We start from the raw sequence: 18,727 nt of genomic DNA, 5'->3' as shown, positions 1-18,727 counted from the left end.
TCTTTAGCCTATTGTAATGTATTCGTTGTGGTTTTAGTCAGATTCGGCGTGCGAAGAGGTTGATTCGAAAGGCAAAGGCATAGCGAGCTAGACTTGTGGCCGGCTTGAGGTGAGTAATAGATGTAGATGATGACCTGAGGGTTTGAAACGCCGGTATATCACATTGTGACGCTATATTGAGGCGAGACACGTACTCTACGACGAGTGCGGGGTCGATTGTGACTAAGGATTATGACCTAGTCCGTTCTGATTGATGTTCGTATTGTGTTCTTGACTAGAAATTGTTTGGTGATCATCCTACTTGGATTCTTATGAATATGTTTGGGGCTTTGTGCCTATCATTTGCATCCTTCAGGGATCCTTATCACTGCTTCCATGATGCTTAGCATATTTCATGATATCAGTCCTGAGTTAGACACTGCCTTGAAATGTTTAGTAAATAAATAAAGGTTTACACCCTTAGCTCTATAATTCCTAATAATTGAAACTAAAAGTGGACAACTTGACTGTACCCGAGTGGCTTGCATGCATATATATATATCTGGACTGAGTGTGGATCGGGCTGCACGCCGCAGCGAATGCTACGATGATATTGCGCTTGGGCTGTAGGAGCCCCTCCGGAGTCTGAACCCCCACAGTGAGCGCGGTTACCTAAATGGATCGGGTTGCAGGCCGCAGCGGTCATGTGCATTGCATTGCATTCATGCATTTTATATCTGTTTGTCTTAATTGTCATTGTCTGCTGTTGTTTCATCATTAAACGTGCTGAGTCGTTGATTATAGCTTTATATTGTAATATTTCGGGATTTCTTACTTTCAGTCATTATATATGTTTATTACTCACTGAGTTGGAAGTACTCACTTTACTCCCTGCACCATGTGTGCAGATTCAGGTGCTCCGGAGACTTAGTGGAGCTGTTTGCTGTAGTCGTGAGGTTTATTTTCAGGAGTTGTTGAGGTAGCTGCCTGACGTCCGCCGGACCCGACTTCTCCCCTCTCTTTCATTTATCTTTCCATGTCCTAGACTTCTTTATTACTATGGATATATTACTCCGTTACATCTAGAGGCTCTAGACTCGTGACTCCAGATCTATTGGGGGAATGTTTGGATATTCGTTATTATTTTCCGTACTATTTTATTTAGATTCGAATTGGAACCTTGACATTTGCTATTGTAATCGTATTATTTGTTAACGGATTGCGTATTTGGGTTGAGAGTATTTAATTGGTCGGGCTTGCCCAGCATTTGTGTTGGGTGCCATCACGATCGGGATTGGGGTCGTGACAAGTTGGTATCAGAGCCTAGGTTACTAGGCCTCGCGAGTCATGAGCCGGTTTAGTAGAGTCTCGCGGAACGGATGGGGACGCCTGTACTTCTCCTCGAGAGGCTGTAGAACCTTTAGGAAAACTCCATATTCTTGAAATTCTTGTCGTGCGACTTTGTGATTCGAGAACTAAATTTCTGTATTCTATTCTCTCGCAGATGGAGAGAACTCGTGCTACCGGACGCGACGGTCGACCACCAGTACCACCCACTAGAGGCCGTGGACGCGGTCGTGGTCGTGGTCGAGGTTGGGCAGCAGAGACAGCACCTGCTGACCCACCAGCTGCCACAGTTCAGGACCAGACCCCAGTTGTCGATGTCCCAGCAACACCTGTGCGACACCAGCAATGCCTATTGCTATTCCTGGTCTCCAGGAGACCTTGGCACAGATACTATCAGTTTGCACTGGCCCGGCTCAGGCAGTCTCAGCTACTACCGCAGCAGCTGCTTCCCAGACCGGGGGAGGAAATCAGACCCCTGTTGCTCACACACCTGAGCAGGCTGCCCAGGGACTTCAGACACCGAAAGCAGCCATAGCCCCGCCAGTTGCTCCAGTTGCAGCCTATGAGGTTCCAGCTATGCCGGATGATGAGCAGCGTCGTCTTGAGAGATTCGGCAGGCTTCAGCCACCGATGTTCAGCGGTGCTGAGGGCGAGGATGCCCAGGGTTTTCTGGATAAGTGTCAGCGTATGCTTCGCACTGCAGGGATCTTAGAGTCGAGTGGTGTGGCTTTTACTACTTTCCAGTTCTCAGGGTCTGCATTCACCTGGTGGGAGGACTTCGAGAGGCGTAGGCCGGTTGGTGCAGCGCCCCTTACATGGCAGCAGTTCTCCACTCTCTTTCTGGAGAAGTACGTGCCGCAGTCTCACAGGGAGGAGCTGCGTCGTCAGTTCGAGTGGTTGGTTCAGGGGGACATGTCTGTGACCCAGTACGAGTTGAGATTCACGCAGCTAGCTCGGCATGCCACCTGGATGATCCCGACAGATCGAGAAAGGATTAGGAGGTTCGTGGATGGCCTCAACTATTCACTCCACATTTTAATGACCAGAGAGAGGGTTATGGGTGCCTCGTTAGAGGAGGTAGTTGACATGGCTCGAGAGATTGAGACGGTTCGCCATCGGGAGCGTGAGGAGAGAGAGGCAAAGAGGCCTCGAGTTTCAGGTAGTTTCAGTGGTGCTCCGTCTAGGGGCCAGTTCCAGCGTGGCAGAGGCCGTTCCTTCAGGCCTCCTCAGTCAGGTCGTCCAGAGTACAGTGGGGCTTCCTCAGGCCGTGGTCATCAGGGATTTCAGCAGGGCCAGACTTCACTTAGTGCCCTTCCAGCTCAGAGCTCTACACCTGCCTCTTCAGCCCAGGGCTCTTCAGTAGCGAGGGGTTTCCATCAATCCCCTTCTACAGCGCCGGGTAGTTGCTACGAGTGCGGTGAGTTCGGTCATATGAGGAGACAGTGTCCTCGGCGTCGTGGTAGTCAATCGCTGCAGAGGGATCAACCCTCATCTTCTGCTCCTGTTTCATCAGCACCCGCCCAGTCAGCTAGGGGTGAGGTCAGGTNCAACTTTTGGTAACTGAAAAAGAAATATGATAACTTATGAAATTTATTTGGTGCAATTATAAAAGTATACTTCTTAAGTTGAGAATAATGACTAATGACTGAGAACTTCTTTTTTTGTACTTTTTTTTATTGAGTTAGCTATATATGGTAAATTCTTTTTATGTTTACGATTTTACACTTTATTTTATAACTCAAGTTTCAATTATTTTATATCTATATTTATTAAGATAGGGTACACGCGCAACGCGCGTACCTTAAGACTAGTATTAGTAAAATTCATATAGATAGTATGTTATATATTTTATATAAAAAAAAATATTGACATATGAGATATTATTTTATTCAAGCTTTAATCCCGCTGATATTTAATTAATACAGCTCGATATTGTCAAAGCAACTTACAAATTGCATTATTTAATTGCGATTCACTAAATGCAACTTACAATCTTATTTGACAAATGCACCTTCAAATCGCATTTACCAAATGCAATTTTTGTAATGTGTTGTTAAATTCAATTTGTAAATTGTAAAGAAAAGGTAAAATGCAGTCCCTTAAGTTTGGGTATAGACTGAAAACCGTCCATTAGGTATATACAAGAACACTAATAGTCCTTATACTCTAATAATGTGAGTGCTATATGTTGTCTGGCTTCGACTTAATTTATTTTAAATTTATTTTACAGCTCACTCGATTATCTTCTTGTGTAAATTTGGTTGGTCTCAGCTATTAACTCCAAGATCGTAATGGATTTAAAGCGGCTGGAGATACCAACCAAATATGATGTATTGAGTTTGGACAATATTCAATTGTAAGTGAAAAATAGAGTTTGAAGTTGAAGTGAAACAAAGAACATGTAGAAGTTAGACTTTTGTGAGTGCAAATTATAATTACTCACTTGAAGTACTATTCACATAAGTTTTTTCAATATTTTGCAAATATTGATGGTCAAATTTCAACTTGCAAAATGACTAAAGTATTTGCTAGTCTGAAAGCCTATATTGCAAGCCTCAATGATGCTAATATTTAGATTTATATTCATTTTTATTGGCAGTCAAACAAGTACTGTAGTTAAATTCAGGTTGGTTCTGGCCTATTTTCTTTATTGGTTGCTCATGTATGTCGTCTGCTACACGGTATTAAATGATTTGGGATCTTCTATGTGGTTTTGAATGATTTAATCTCTTTTTAATGTAAGTAAGTAATTAATTAAGTCCAAGAAGAATCCTTTCACGATATCAATTAGTATGCGTTTGGACATAAAAAATGTAATTTTTCAAAGAACATACTAGTATTTGGAGTTAAGTAAAAAAATGGTATTTGGAATTTGAAATTGTTTGGACATACATTTCACTTGACAAAATATTGCAGTTTTGTGAGTGGGGAAAAAGTTTTTTGAAAAGTTTGAAAAAGCAATCAAAACCACTTTTTGATTTTTGAAAAACTGATTTTCGAAAAACTTCCAAAATTTTTATGGACAAACATGTTTTTAAATTTTTTTTTGAAAGAAAATAAAAGTTTTTTTTATGGACAAACGGGGCCTTGGTTGATCCTCGCCGTATACAATAGAGCTGCGTTGATTACAACGGTCATAAATAAATTGGAAGCATAATGAGTGTGCTTTACAAATATTTGTGGAAAAAACTATTGATCGTGACACTTCTCAATTAGTATAAGTTTTAGTCATGAGTAGTCAAAACTTAAAGCAGTAGACATATAATATTGCATATGAATTCTACTTATGAATGTTTGGCCAAAAATTGAGGTGTTTGGCCAAGTTTTTGGACGGTAAAAAAGCGCTTTTGAGGAGAAGCAGAAGCAGAAGCAGTTTTTGAGAAGCAGAAAAAAGAAGATCTCTCCAAAAGCACTTTTGAGAAAAATATACTTAGAAGCAGTTTTCAAAAGTTTGGCCAAACACAAAGTATTGCTCAAAAGTACTTTTCAAATTAGTTAGCCAAATACAAACTGCTTCTTACCAAAAATACTTTTTTAAAAAATACTTTTGAGAAAAAGCACTTCTCAAAATAAGTTGATTTTAGAACTAGCCAAAAGCTTTGGGGCGGAGGCGATCGAAGCTAAGCGCGACTCCCTCCTCGTGGTGAACCAAGTTAATGGGACATTCGAGGTCAGAGAAGAACGGATGCAAAGGTACCTGAATAAGTTGCAGGTGACATTGCATTGGTTCAAAGAGTGGACTTTGCAACACGTACCTCGGGATCAAAACAGTGAGGCCGATGCCCTTGCTAACTTAGGGTCGTCGGTCGAGGACGACGAGCTCAACTCGGGGGCAATCATACAACTCATGAGATCGGTAGTGGAAGAAGGACATGCCGAGATAAACTCCACAAGACTGACATGAGACTGGAGAAACAAATATATAGAATATTCCGAGACCGGAAAACTACCCTCGAATGTAAAAGATCGAGGGTCTTGCGTCGGAAGACAGCCCGGTTCAACTTGTCCGAAAATGGAACCTTGTTCAGAAGAACGTTCGATGGTCCACTAGCAATATGTCTGGGACCAGGAGATACCGAATACATTCGGAGGGAAATGACTGAAGTATTTGCTAGTCTGAAAGCCTATATTGCAAGCCTCAATGATGCTAATATTTAGACTTATATTCATTTTTATTGGCAGTCAAACAAGTAGCTAAATTCAGGTTGGTTCTGGCCTATTTTCTTTATTGGTTGCTCATTTATGTGGTCTGCTACACGGTATTGAATGATTTGGGTTCTTCTATGTGGTTTTAAATGATTTAATCTCTTTATAATGTAAGTAAGTAATTAATTAAGTCCAATAAGAGTCCTTTCACGTTATCAATCAGTATCGTTTGGACATAAAAAATGTAATTTTTCAAAAAATATAGTATTTGGAGTTAAGTTGAAAAAGGGTATTGGACATGCATTTCATTTGGAAAAAATATTGCGATTTTGTGAGTGAGGAAAAAAGTTTTTCTGAAAATTTTGAAAAAAGTAATCAAAACAACTTTTGATTTTTGAAAAACTTATTTTCAAAAAATTTTGAAAAAAACTCCCAAAATTTTTATGGACAAACATATTTTTAATTTTTTTTTTTTTGAAAAAAAATAAAACTTCTTTTATGGACAAACGGGCCTTAGTTGATTCTCGGCTCCTCGCCGTATACAATTAAGCTGCATTGATTACAACTGTCATAAATAAATATGCTGGAAAATTGGAAGTATAATGAGTGTGCTTACAGATATTTGTGGAAAAAAATATTGATCGTGACACTTTTCAATTATAAGTTTTAGCCATGAGTACTCAAAAATTAAGCAGTAGACATGATATTTCATATGAATTCTACGTATGAATGTGCTTTGATTTTCCTGATACTTTGTCAAACAAAAATATCCTAAAGAATCTCAGACAAACTTCTTAGGTTACGAGGTAAATAGGTCCGTGGGATCGAACATCAGGAGAACTATCCTTAAATTTCTGAAGACAGAGATATGGAACCTCATTGTCCACTCTGTTCATTGGGCTGAAAAGACTTGTGAGGGGTCCTGAAGTGGGCTTCTTGGGCCTGACAGCTATAGCACCCGGCCCACTATACCCTGGCATTGGACCAGAGACACATCCACGCTTTGGTTTGTTAATGGTGGAGCCTTTTGAAGGTTCGCTGTTTCTCTGATTCTTCTTATTATTACTACTCTTCAGCCATGAAAACAATGAGCTTTTCCATGACTTCTTGCAAGTTTTCTTCATATCTTTATCAAAATTGTTCTTTCTCGATTCCACGGAACGTGGAGGCGTGACACCAAATTTTTTCCCTTCTGATTCATGGTTTCTTGCTTCTGTCAAGAACTGTAAAATTATGCAAGTCGTAAATCATCAAAATAGAAGTAAAGACTTTTTAACCTTGTCCTGACATTTATGTGGCTATAAAGTAGTGTGATATTGGATAATTAAAAAATTTAATCTTAAATTGTTTCTAGATATAAAATGATGTTATTCTTTTGGAAACTGATTAAAAATAAAAGAGTATAAATAGTACTCACTCCGATCCATAACAAGTTGCTTTTTGCCTTTTTATTTTTGTTCAAAATAAGTGACATTATATATATAATCAAGAAGGGATTAATTTTGTTTTCCCAAAATTTGCACTTATTTACATATCCCAATGTGGAAAATTTTAATTTTGGGTAATTTAGTCAAAATGCCTATTTTCTTCTAGGAATTAGTAAAGTCACTTATTATGGATGGATAGAGTATTATAAAGGGAGTATTTTAGCGGTAAGATTGTCACATGCATTGCATACTACTTATATGATTAATATTTCACAGATACCAATAGACAATCTAAAAGCATTTTCACCTCTATCGAAATTGGTAAATATGATGAGGGAAGAAAGATAATAAAAGATTAAATATAATTGCTTTACAATATAGAAAGAATAACAATGACTTACATCCGTAAAGTCCGACTGAGGATCAAACTCATATCCACAATAGTCCCCAGCTTCATATCTTGGGTATATAGGAAACTTGTTCATGCTTTGCCTTGGACTTTGACGATATATGCCGGTATAACTTCTGCGAGTGTGGAAGTGAAATTTTCAGAAATCGTTAAAACTCATATCTATAGAGATATATTTTGTTCATTGCATCTGAATTTCCTAGGTAATTTTGTCCAAAGGAGAAAAGCTACTTTTTTTCTTTAATAAAGGGAGAAAAGCCAACTAATGCTTTCTATATCCCATGAGAGTGCATAAGAAATTATGGCAAAGAATGGTAGTTGGATTAGTTACAGAAAGCTATATTTACCAAAGCAGTGAAAGGAACGGAGCTACAAAAGCAACTGTTTTTTATAGTAGAAATGGGTCGACATTGTCACCATCAGTTCACAGACATAAATGAGCTAAATTACAAATCTAAAAAAACGAAATTTAAAAAGATAATGAGTGTAGGGATACCGTTTTTTTCAATTCCATAAAGTGTACCTAAGAAAGTTGCTTCTTCAAAAAAACTGTGTCATTTCTAGCACATTAGTCTTGAGCTTTCCTGAAGTGAATATTTGGATTCATGAAGAAATTAATGTTGTGGAGTTGGTAACAAAAGAGGGAAAGACCTGAATAAAGGCGCAATTTAGTTCTCGTAATTAAATACTAGTTAAAGCAGGAATAAAGGCGCCCTTTTTGTTACGTCAGACTTCTTGTCTCTACTGTATACTGCTCCGTTTCGTATTATCAGTCATAATTACTAAAAATAATTATTTCAAATTATTTATTATTTTAAAAATTCAAGATAAAATTAATTATTTTTTTCTTTTTTACACTTAGTAATAATTATCCTTGAAAACTACAAACACTTCAATTATGGATAACTTTGTTCAAATACCAATGAAGAAAGATTAAATGTTAAGACATGAACAAGGATAAAGTAATCAAAATTGCATCCTAATTGATTTCTCTTAAGGGGCGTATACAAGAGAATCATAATTTGAGACGGACCGAGTAGTAGAGTGCTAATTTTTTTTCTCTAAATTTCAATAAGATGAAGTATCCAATAATATTATTCAGAGAGAGAGATGGCGTTTAAGAAAATGGGAGTTTTTACGGCGCAATATTCGGAGTTTGGAGCGAGAGATTATTATAATTCTCCAGTGGGCGACAAGGCACGTGAAAGAGGGTTAAGATAGCATCATCATGCCAGGGATTATGGGTTTCAAGCATGGTTCTTGCTATTATGTAAGGATAGCATTTTCAACAGTTTTACCATACCTTAGTGCTTATAAGCTGATTAACAACAGGGAGCAATGGTAAAATTAACTCCGTATATCCTATAGGATTTGAGCCGTGCAACTGACACTTGCACTAATCAGCGACAGACACGTAGCTCATTGAGTGATGTATTTTCGTTTTCCATCGAAAAGGGAACTCAGATTTTAATGAACAAGTAAAACCATGCATGGCCTTGTCACGAGTGAGATCCTCACAGAAATAACTGGTTTAGTTAGCAAAAGGTTACTGCACGGAACAGTTGATAGAACACGCGAACATCAGCACAAGGAAAAGCATTAGTAATGATAGTTTGCTTTTTATGCCACCATTTTCATACTAAACAGATTTCTTGCTGGAAAGAAAGTGTTTAGGCACTTTCACTATGCTTGAGTTGGCACGGCTGTCCCTCTTTGCTGGTTAAGGCTCGGCCTTTGACTTTACTTGCTGAAAATGTCGACCGAATTTTTACCAAGTTTATACAATATACCACCTCCAAAGACCATACACCCCCTACCCATGCCCTCCCTTCCCCGAAAACGAAGAGAAAAAAAGCGATAAACCTACATTTCAAAACTAAATGGAAAAAGCGAACAATTACAACTCTGAGCCCTTCATCATAAAACCACATAATGTTATCTTTCCACTGACGTCCGCAATAGGAAAGAAAAGCATATTAGCTAGATTAAAGATCAGTTTGATCTTGCCCTGCCTATACAATCTCCCATAGGTAAATGAAGGACCTACACAATTAAGCAAATATCAGGAACCCAGAGCGGGATAACTACATATCTGTGATATACCGTGCTCTGTTCTTCAGCATAGTGCACTCGGCAAGATTCCATTCATCAAAGCTGAAGCAGAGGCAAGGCCATTACAACACCAAAAATTGAAACTAGCAACAGCAACAACCAAGTAGGGAAAGATTGCCTCTGTCGGTTTTTGACATCTTTTATAGGCTTCACTCTATTCACGTCATCCTTGGTGGAATTACCATGTTCATCCAACAATGGTCTAGACTCTTCTGCTTGAGTTGGCACGGATGATACCTGCTCTGGAACAGGTTGGGCGGGTAGCTGCTGCTGTTCATACTTCTCCACATACTCGGGAAACAATTTCCTAAAGGTTGGGCTATTATAAAAAATAGAGAGTAAGTTACCCCGACCTTACAAAAAATGTAACTAAACAAAATGCAGCAGATCTTGAACTGTGGAAACTAAAAAGCTTGAGGCAGTCATCTGAGAGAAATACAACACAAGAGTAAGGAACTTGTAGTCAACTCACTTTTTACAATTAAAAGCCAGAGACGCCTTTGCAAGCTTCTCTTTCTCAGCAACTGATGTTGTTACACTGCCTGTGGTAGGACTATTGTCCATCTACAAGTAATACATTGATAGAAATAGAACATGAAATTAGCAGCTGCATTACAAAATGCATCATTAACCAAATATAATTTGTGAAAAGAAATGATTCAATATATGCAGCAGATGTTATATAAGCAAGCCATCAACTGAATCAGTAAACGATCTGTTCAAGGTAGAAATGGGAGACTTGGTTCATGTTTCTGAATATATTTGGTTTCCACTGGGCCATTCCAGGTGGTCGGAGAGAAACTATCATCAGCTGGAAGGGTCAAAATATGGAGAAGTAGTGGTGATTTTTTTATGGCAAAAACTATACAGTTGACAGAAGGCATTCCTCATAGCAATGATGGCAAAGGGAGGGTTTGGAATGCACTTCTTGGTAGGAAGACGTAGAGCCACAAGGGGAAATTTCAGAGCAACATCACCAAGTAGCAGAGCTCCCTCCTTTCCCTTCAGATTGTTCTCAACCTCTACAAGTGGTTTTGAAATGAAGAATATATTCACTAGTACAGCTTCCATGCAACATAGACAGATAGACAGCACTCAATTGTCCACACACACATAAAGAAAATATAAATTTGATAAAAGGAAATGCACGAAGCAGTTCAAGCACAACTCAGAATATATATCAACAGATGGAATGGGAACACCAAGGGTCGTTGAAAGCTGAATCAGTTGCGATGAACTTTACCATAAATGAGAGCAGTCCTGTCAGTATGCTGCATGCAAAACAGGGAAAAATTAGCCCAAACAAGGAAGAAAAGTAGTTAGTCCAATTGATAATAAAGGTTCTCATTTTTAGTTGTAGAAAAATAAGTAGACATTTTTACTACTTTGTTTTGAAAAGAAATCAGAAACATGTTAGATACCATATACTGAGTAAAAAAAATATTCATAACAAATTAGACACACATGGAGGGAAGTTACTGCAAAAGACAAATATTCTACCGGAAACTGTTTTAACTTAGCGAAAAAGGGAATAAATGGATGCAAAAGATCCATATAGGACACCAACTAATTGGGATTAAGACATATCCTGCTGGGGTTAGATTACGTCCACTGTGTGTCAGGAGTCTTTTAATTTGTTAAGAAATTTTATGTCAAGAACCTCTAGCGTTGAGAACCCTTAATTTGTCTAAAAATACGAACTGTTGAGTATTTCTTTTATCAATAAGACAAACTATTGAGTATGGGCATAAAATGTGAGTGCAACTGGTGTCTGACATTTCATGACTCCACCTAGTTTGGAATTGAGCATAGTTCTTTCTGTCGTAGAAAGCAAGAACAATTTTGGTACGCAAAAGAATTTTTTCAAGAAAATGTACATAAATTGAGCGGATGGAACAGGGGGGGAGCGAGGGCAAGGATTTAAGCTAAGGTGGACGAAAAGGGAAGGCCCGGACAACCGTGGATAGGGCATCTTTTAGGGTAAGTCTGGATAGCACTGAGGCTCGGGAGGCAGGGAGAGACTGAGTAGTAGTCCAGAAGAAAAAGATGTTTCATAAGAGAAAACTGAAAACACATCTAACCTTTTAGTTTAGGAAATGATATTTTCTTTTGAAAATTACAAGAAAGATTTGTTTTCCCTTGTCATTGCAGAAACAAAAAGAGACAAGTTTCTTGTTACCAAACAGGCACTAAAGAAACTATTGCCCTATAAATAAGCATTATGTCATTGTTGGCAGCTCATACCTTGAAACGGACCACATTGGATTCCAACTCTCTGGGTGGACTGTGAAGCAATAGGGAAATCAGAAGTTAAGAACAGATAAAGATCATCTCAAAGCAACAGAGAACTGTGGCTACCATGAAATTCTAAAAGCACTTACAGTCACTCATAGATAAGCAGATTTTCTTTTGTGTCATGAATCTTCCGTTTGGAGTAGTCATACTACAGAAGAAGAAACATACACAATGTAAAAATCAGCAGGAACCAACCCCTCAAACGCATGGAGACAACCTAGCTTGCAAAGATGAAACAAGTCAGGGATTTTCAAACTCATCTGAATTAGATTACCTGATTCCTGGGGGTTTAAACGGATATTCTGGAGGAAACTTGATCTTCCCATAATAATATCCACCTAATGATAGGAGATGGTATCATTTCATGAACATTAACAACAAAAGCATAGTTCCGGCAAATGAAAAATATTCAATGATGACAATAAAAAATTCCAAAAAGATGGTAGGAGGAACAAGATTAGCCAACAATATTAGCTAATCATATAATACGAATACTCACCTGCAAATGGTGTTCCTTCACTCCCCTCCAAAACATAATCTGGACAAAAAAAATTAGGTAGAAGTGGGAACATTAGGAATATCCAAGCAACCAAATGAAGAATTAATAGATAAAGTGAAGCCAAAGGGAAAAAAGGAAAACAGAAGGTGGGCCCTCCCAGCAAATAAGCCTAGTTAGCTATATTTATTCAAAAAAAGCATCATTTTTAAGTCTCAATTTTATTCCAAAATTGACTACAAGAATATGAGCAGAAGTAGGACTCACGCCACTCAAGAATATCATTCGGAGAAGGGCGGGCAACAACATGGGAGACAGGTTCCTGCAATGGAGCATGATTATGACATCAGAGCACTGTAGAACATAATCAAATGTGCATGGAGTAGAGTAGTCTAGCCACAACAGGTATAAGGGGATGTCATCAAGTATCATTTGGTCCATTAAGTAAGACCCTCACCAAGATATGACAAGAACATAAAAATACAAGTGCCATACTTTCAGAGACAGCAATGGTGTGGAGGCAAGCAAAGTATCCATCATCCATAATTAACACATATTATGGCTAATGACTTCGATGCGGTACTATCCACAAAGGTAAATATAAGTATTTAGAACATTCCTGATTTGAGGAGTATTTAGAACAATGCGGTAGCTTCATACTTTAGAAGCAATTTCTTCGTTCAATTAATAGGAAACTGGAGGAAGAAGTAAATTACTTTAGACTGATGAAAATTATGAGGTAAAGATTCAAATGTAGAACAATTACCAGCAGCAAAAAGATTACGTACTTTACAAAGTGCTCTATATTCCTTCTGAAGGCGCTTTACACATGCTTTTTCTGCCATGTTTTAGCTTTAGAAGATGTAGAAACTAAGTGATAATGGTGCAAACCTTCCCTTATTCTCTTGACCACCAAAGAAATGCTACAACCAGTAAACATATGAGATGATTAATAAACCCAAGAATTTCAAAGTGATGAAACATAGAATATGTAGGGCAAACATTTCCAGATACGTGCCAAAGAAAAATCATTAAGAGACAGGAAAATAATGCAGAATCATAGAGGAGGCAAAGCTGTTAGATAAGTAAACTCAATTTCTAATATTTTTATCCCGACAGGCAACAGCTAAGCCTGGTAATCTGTTTCTCAATAGTTAAGGCTTAGGAACATTGGTGGAGCTAGGAATTAAAGGATGAAAAGAACTTAAACAGGGAAGGACGTAATGTGTCTTTTCAGAGAAAACAATAAATAGGGAGCATCAGAATCTTTTCAAAAGGTTTTTTCCATACTCCAAATTCCAAATGCAAATAAACTATAATTTTAGAGGTTTTTTCCTGATAATAGTCGACAAGTTTCCACAAGTCATTACATTCAATTACAATTTTAAAAACGGCAGCCAAAGGATCAGACAGGTCTCCCAAAATAAAGAGGGAAAAGAATAATGGAATAAGGCAAAAAAGATTTTTCTACGAGTAAAAAGAAGTTATTGATGAGGAAGGAACACAGTAAGCTAGAACAAAAGGATGTTTGTTAAAGAAGCTACTCTTCAGCTTTAAAGGCTATATATACTACGTTCATCTTAAGAGGGAGCAAAACCTATCAAGTCCTTACTCTATAGCGTAGGTTCAAACACCAATACAGATTCCACGTACTTGAGCATTGTGGAGGAAGTGTTTGAAGAATTTGGGCTTACTTCATGTAGTACTCAAGGAGCTAATCACAGATGAAGATTTAATATGAGTACAAAATCATTGGCAAAGCTTATGATATAGCCAGCAGATAAAACTAGGACATGAATCTCTTCAACCATGGAAGATCTCCCTTGCCAAAAGGTTTGACATCTATATTTTACTACTTGTATGGTTGTTGCATGAGGAAAAGTTCAAAGCCATAAAATGCAATGCCTGTTATTTCAAATGGACCCAGAGGCGGACCTATGCTATACCGAGGCCGAGAGGGGTCACTGGCACCCGTAAAGTTCGGCAAAAACTACATGTATACATGTATGTCTTTAGAAAATAGTGATATATTAGTAGTAGACACCAGTGTTTAGAAAAGCGATCGCTTCGTCGCTTTAAGCGCAAAGCGACGCGATGCGACCGAGTATTGCTTCTAGCTGCTTGAGGCGACTCGACCGAGGGAAGCGCACGCTTCAATGGACGAAGTGACGAAGCGACGAAGCGAGGAAAGTGATGAAGCGATCGCTTCTGTTAAAAAAGCGCAGAGAGCCCTTTTTTCTTTAAAAAAAAACTTTGGGTGTGTTTTTTTATTATACAAAACAGACCCCTTCGACAAAACAGAGACATCGACAAAACCTAGGGTTCTCGCCATTGCTGACCCCTTCTCACTCGCTCGAGCTCGACCACTTCTCCCTTCTCGTTCGCAGCTCGACCATTGCTAAACACTGCTCCAGTCCAAGTAATTTCTTCTTCTCCTTTCTTCTTCGGTTCTTCTCATTTTTTTTTCTTTTTTCTTTCTTCGTCTTCTTCTTTCTTTCTTTCTTTCTCCAGTCCAGAACATATTCTCCTATTTTTTCTTTCTTTTTCCTTCTCATTTTAGTATATATTTCAGTATATAAAATTAATTATTATATATATGTTATATTTTCAGTTTATTTTTGATTAATTTTATATGTATTTCATTTTAGAAAATTTATTATTATTATTATTATTATTATTATATATATATATATATATATATATATATATATATATATATATATATATATATATATATATATATATATATATATANTATATATATATATATATGTTATATTTTAGTTTATTTGATTTTTTTAATTTGTATTTCAGTTTATAAAATTAATATTATATATATTATATGTATTTTCAGTTTATTTGGTTATGTATTTTCTTATATCTTAATATGGATTTCAAAATGTCTGAAAGTTCGAAAGAGAAAGACCCGGCTTGGTGATATGGCGATAGAGTTAATGAGAAGAATACAAATGTTGTATGCAAGTTTTGTAACAAGATTACAACGGGTGGAATTTATCGCTTTAAATTCCATCTTATTGGTGGCGATAGAAACGTCACAAGTTGTCCGAAATGCCCACCCCGAAGGTGAGGGATGAAATAAAGAATTTTGTTGAAAAGAAGAAGGAGCAAAAGAATCAAATGAGTCATCAACCATTGGTGACCAATCTTGATGATGATGATGATGATGATGATATTGAAGAATTGTCACTTCCAAAAAAACGGGGAAGAGATGCAATCTCTTCAAGCCATGGATCATCTAAGGGTACGAGTAGGACTAAAGGTCCTATAGATTGCTATTTCCCAAAGAAGCCGGAAGCAAAGAGCGGTGGAAAAGATGTACAAAAAATTGCTAAGGACATTTTGAGGGATCGTGCAGTTAGAGCTTTTGCACGATGGGTCTATGATGCTGGGCTCCCCTTCAATTGTGTCAACTATGACACTTTTGGAGACTTTATTGATGTCGTTGGTCAATACGGACCTGGAATGAAGCCTCCCACTTATCATGAAATCAGAGGTGCTTATCTAAATAAGGAAGTGGAGGAGCCTAATAAAATTGTTGAGGAGCACAAAGTTGTGTGGAACAAGTATGGCTGCTCCATTATGATGGATAAGTGGACGGCAAGAACTGGGAAAATGATTATTAATGTGTTGGTAAATTCTCCCAGGGGAAGTTTGTTTCTTGAGTCCATTGATGCTAGCGACTCATCCACTGACCACATCAAAATGTTCTATCTTGTTTCAGAACACCATTGAAAAGATTGGGCCAAGCAAAGTTGTTCAAGTGGTCACTGATAATGCGAGTGAAAATGTGAAAGCGGGTGGCATTTTGAAGGAGCGTACAAGAATGTCTATTGGACTCCATGTGCGGCTCACTGTATCAACTTAATGTTCGGGGACATTTTCAAGGAAAAACCCTTCTCTACAGTTTTTGGCCAGGGCGTTAAGGTACATTCTTATATTTCTCAGCGGTCCTTGTTATTGAATTTGATGAGAAGATTCACCATACAAAAAAAAATTGGTGAAACCGGGCAAGACAAGGTTCGCCACTGCTTTCTTGACTTTGCATAGTATCCACTTGCAAAAAGCCAATTTGAGAAAGTTGTTCACTTCAGAGGAATGGTGAAAGAGTAAATTTGCAAAGGAAAGTGTGGAGAAAGATGTTGCACGCATTATTCTTTCTTATTCTTTTTGGAATAATGTCCATCATGCTCTTAAAATTGGTGGCCCTTTGGTTAAAGTACTCTATTTGGTGGATGGGGAGCAAAAACCACCAATGGGCTACCTCTATGAAAGTATGAATAGGGCCAAGGAGGCTATTCAAGCATTATTCACTGATGAGCAGAAATATGCAAAGGTCTTTCAGATCATTGATGCAAGATGGTATGAGCAACTTCATAGACCTTTGCATGCAGCTGGACTTGTTCTGAACCTGTCACTCTTTTATGATCAGCATGAGAATAATTCATTGGCTAGAGAAGTGTGGACAGGATTCCATGAGGTTGCTATCAATTTGACCCAGATGAAGACTTCCAAGAAAAGATAGTAGATCAGCTTGTTATTTACAAGGCAGCTGAAGGACTTTTTAAGCTCCGACTTGCTATTAAACAAAGAAAGACGAAGTCGCCAGGTGACCAAGTGTTTCTATATTTTATAGCTCTAACTTTAATGTAATTTTTATTCTTCTCAACTCTTGAACATTTTTTTTGACTTCTATAGTTGAGTGGTGGGACCAATATGGTATAGAGACTCCGGATTTACAGACTTTCGCCATCAAAGTTCTAAGTTTAACTTGTAGCCCATCCGGATATGAAAGGAACTGGAGCGTTTTTTAACACGTGAGAAATAAAAAAAATTATTTCGTGTTTTGAGATAAAGTAAATTATATCTCAATTGTCCCAACTCCTACTAATTAGTTCACATATCTTGTTTGCAGATTCATACAAAGACGAGGAATCGACTAACCTTGAAGCGCCTCCATAATCTAGTGTTCATAAAATACGATAGAGCATTGAGGTGTCGCTACAACCACCGCAATCTAATTGATCCAATTCTTTTGGACAATATTGATGAGGCTAATGAGTGGCTAACCGGAGTCCCCAAAAATTGTGAAGATGAAGAAGTATTTGAAGGCGACTCTGATTTCACTTGGGGTGATGTTGCGGTTGGTAGTGGAGTTGGGGAGAATCCTTATGGTTTAAGGGGGAATACTTCAAGTTCAAGCTCGATTAGGAAGGGAAAAAGTGTGGCTACTACAAGTCGATCCCTATCCCTAATTGATGAAGATGAAAGTAAGCATGAACAGGAAGAGGTGGGGGGAAGAAGAAGATGACGAGCAATATGAAGATATAGAGGAATTCAAGATTTTGACAATCTTGAAGAAGAACAAGAAGAGTAGAAGTCTAGAAGAATAAGATGTTGATTCTAGTAATTTAGTAGCTTTGATTTTGCTTGTCCTATGGTTTGTAGAGGATTTGGTGGTACCTAGTACCTACTTTTAAGTTTTTAAATTGAAGTTTTTGATTATTTATAATTTTACATTATGCTTTTTAAGAATTGCGCTTCACTTTAATAAAGCTTGCGCTTCGCTTTGCGCTTTGCTTTTGAAGCGAGGCGAGCCCTTGTTGCTTTTTTGCGCTTCTCGCTCATAAAAACACTGTAGACATCCTATATACAAAGCAGATTTTGGTTGAATCCAAAAGTGCACCCCGACCTTCAAATCCTTGGTCCGCCTCTGGATGGACCTAACTCTGTCCAGATATCTTGAGAACTACTCTCCATTCATCTGGTTGTTTAAATGATTGCTAAAAATTTTGAGCAGTCGATTGCTAGAAATATTTTGAGATTCCAATACCAAAATTAGCTTAATTATCAACTGAGCCGCAGTAATAGAACTACAAATATATTTTAACTCTATCTGGTTCATAAATGTTTAGGAATAGGTTTCCTAAACACATAAATCTCACAGAAGAAAAGGGCGGCATGTTTTATTGCATTTTCTAAAACAAGGAAAAATCAACCAAAAATACTTAACATTTATAAGCAATTTTTTGTTTGTTTCCTTTTTCTTAAATCTCCAAGGAGGGAAATCCTAAACAATAAGACTTAAAAAAAGCAAACATAATCCAATATTCAAAGGAAAATTGGTGATGGAAATGCTACAACTAGATAGAAGGAACAGTTCATGGCTGAAGCAAGTAATTCAACAAACAATTGTACCAAGTAACCGGAAAATACGGTAATTAACTACAGATTATCAAATTACAACACTAGTGATTACAAAAGCCATTGAACAAAAAGGAAAATCAAAATTAAAGAAAGCAATGACACATGAACAACATGTACGTACATAAATACACATATCAAAATGAAGAAGGTACAATATATTACCAAAGATCGTGCAGGAAATTGAAATTAATTGGGCGAATTGAGATTTTTCAGAATCTGAATCTGATGAAGAGAAACTTTTCCTCGTTTTGGGCTTCAATTTGATGGTGACTGGCCCGAGCCGAATTTGAG

At 37.7% G+C, this 18,727-nt stretch overlaps 2 protein-coding genes across 3 annotated transcripts; both read right to left on the bottom strand.

The window, feature by feature from the left end:
* Positions 6,064-7,967, bottom strand: LOC109224698. 2 transcript variants are annotated; one of them, XM_019389225.1, is made up of 3 exons: positions 7,805-7,967; positions 7,301-7,424; positions 6,064-6,695 (listed from the first exon to the last, which is right to left on the bottom strand). In XM_019389225.1, the coding sequence occupies exons 2-3, from the start codon at positions 7,382-7,384 to the stop codon at positions 6,267-6,269; spliced, it is 513 nt and encodes a 170-aa protein (XP_019244770.1). In that variant the 5' UTR covers positions 7,385-7,424; positions 7,805-7,967; the 3' UTR covers positions 6,064-6,266. The 2 variants fall into 2 exon arrangements, with proteins under 2 accessions (XP_019244770.1, XP_019244771.1); XM_019389226.1 differs by having other exon boundaries at positions 7,832-7,967.
* Positions 9,162-18,727, bottom strand: LOC109223978 (ubiquitin-conjugating enzyme E2 34-like). Its single transcript, XM_019388499.1, has 10 exons — positions 18,599-18,727; positions 13,000-13,134; positions 12,479-12,533; positions 12,215-12,253; positions 11,990-12,053; positions 11,802-11,863; positions 11,665-11,704; positions 10,664-10,691; positions 9,893-9,984; positions 9,162-9,739 (listed from the first exon to the last, which is right to left on the bottom strand). The coding sequence occupies exons 2-10, from the start codon at positions 13,054-13,056 to the stop codon at positions 9,457-9,459; spliced, it is 720 nt and encodes a 239-aa protein (XP_019244044.1). The 5' UTR covers positions 13,057-13,134; positions 18,599-18,727; the 3' UTR covers positions 9,162-9,456.

This window comes from Nicotiana attenuata, chromosome 3 (assembly GCF_001879085.1).
Source record: "Nicotiana attenuata strain UT chromosome 3, NIATTr2, whole genome shotgun sequence".
NCBI classification, from domain to species: Eukaryota; Viridiplantae; Streptophyta; class Magnoliopsida; order Solanales; family Solanaceae; genus Nicotiana; species Nicotiana attenuata.
Note: the sequence above shows the minus strand (reverse complement) of the source record. Positions and strands in the feature narration are given on the sequence as shown.

Coding starts and splice junctions, on each gene's coding strand:
- LOC109223978 (XM_019388499.1), bottom strand. CDS start 13,056: ATGGCAGAAAAAGCATGTGTAAAGCGCCTTCAGAAGGAATATAGAGCA. Junction 11,864..11,989: donor TTTAAACCCCCAGGAATCAG/GTAATCTAATTC, acceptor CTTCTTCTGTAG/TATGACTACTCCAAACGGAA. Junction 11,705..11,801: donor CTGCTTATCTATGAGTGACT/GTAAGTGCTTTT, acceptor ATTGCTTCACAG/TCCACCCAGAGAGTTGGAAT.
- LOC109224698 (XM_019389225.1), bottom strand. CDS start 7,384: ATGAACAAGTTTCCTATATACCCAAGATATGAAGCTGGGGACTATTGT. Junction 6,696..7,300: donor CTCAGTCGGACTTTACGGAT/GTAAGTCATTGT, acceptor ATAATTTTACAG/TTCTTGACAGAAGCAAGAAA.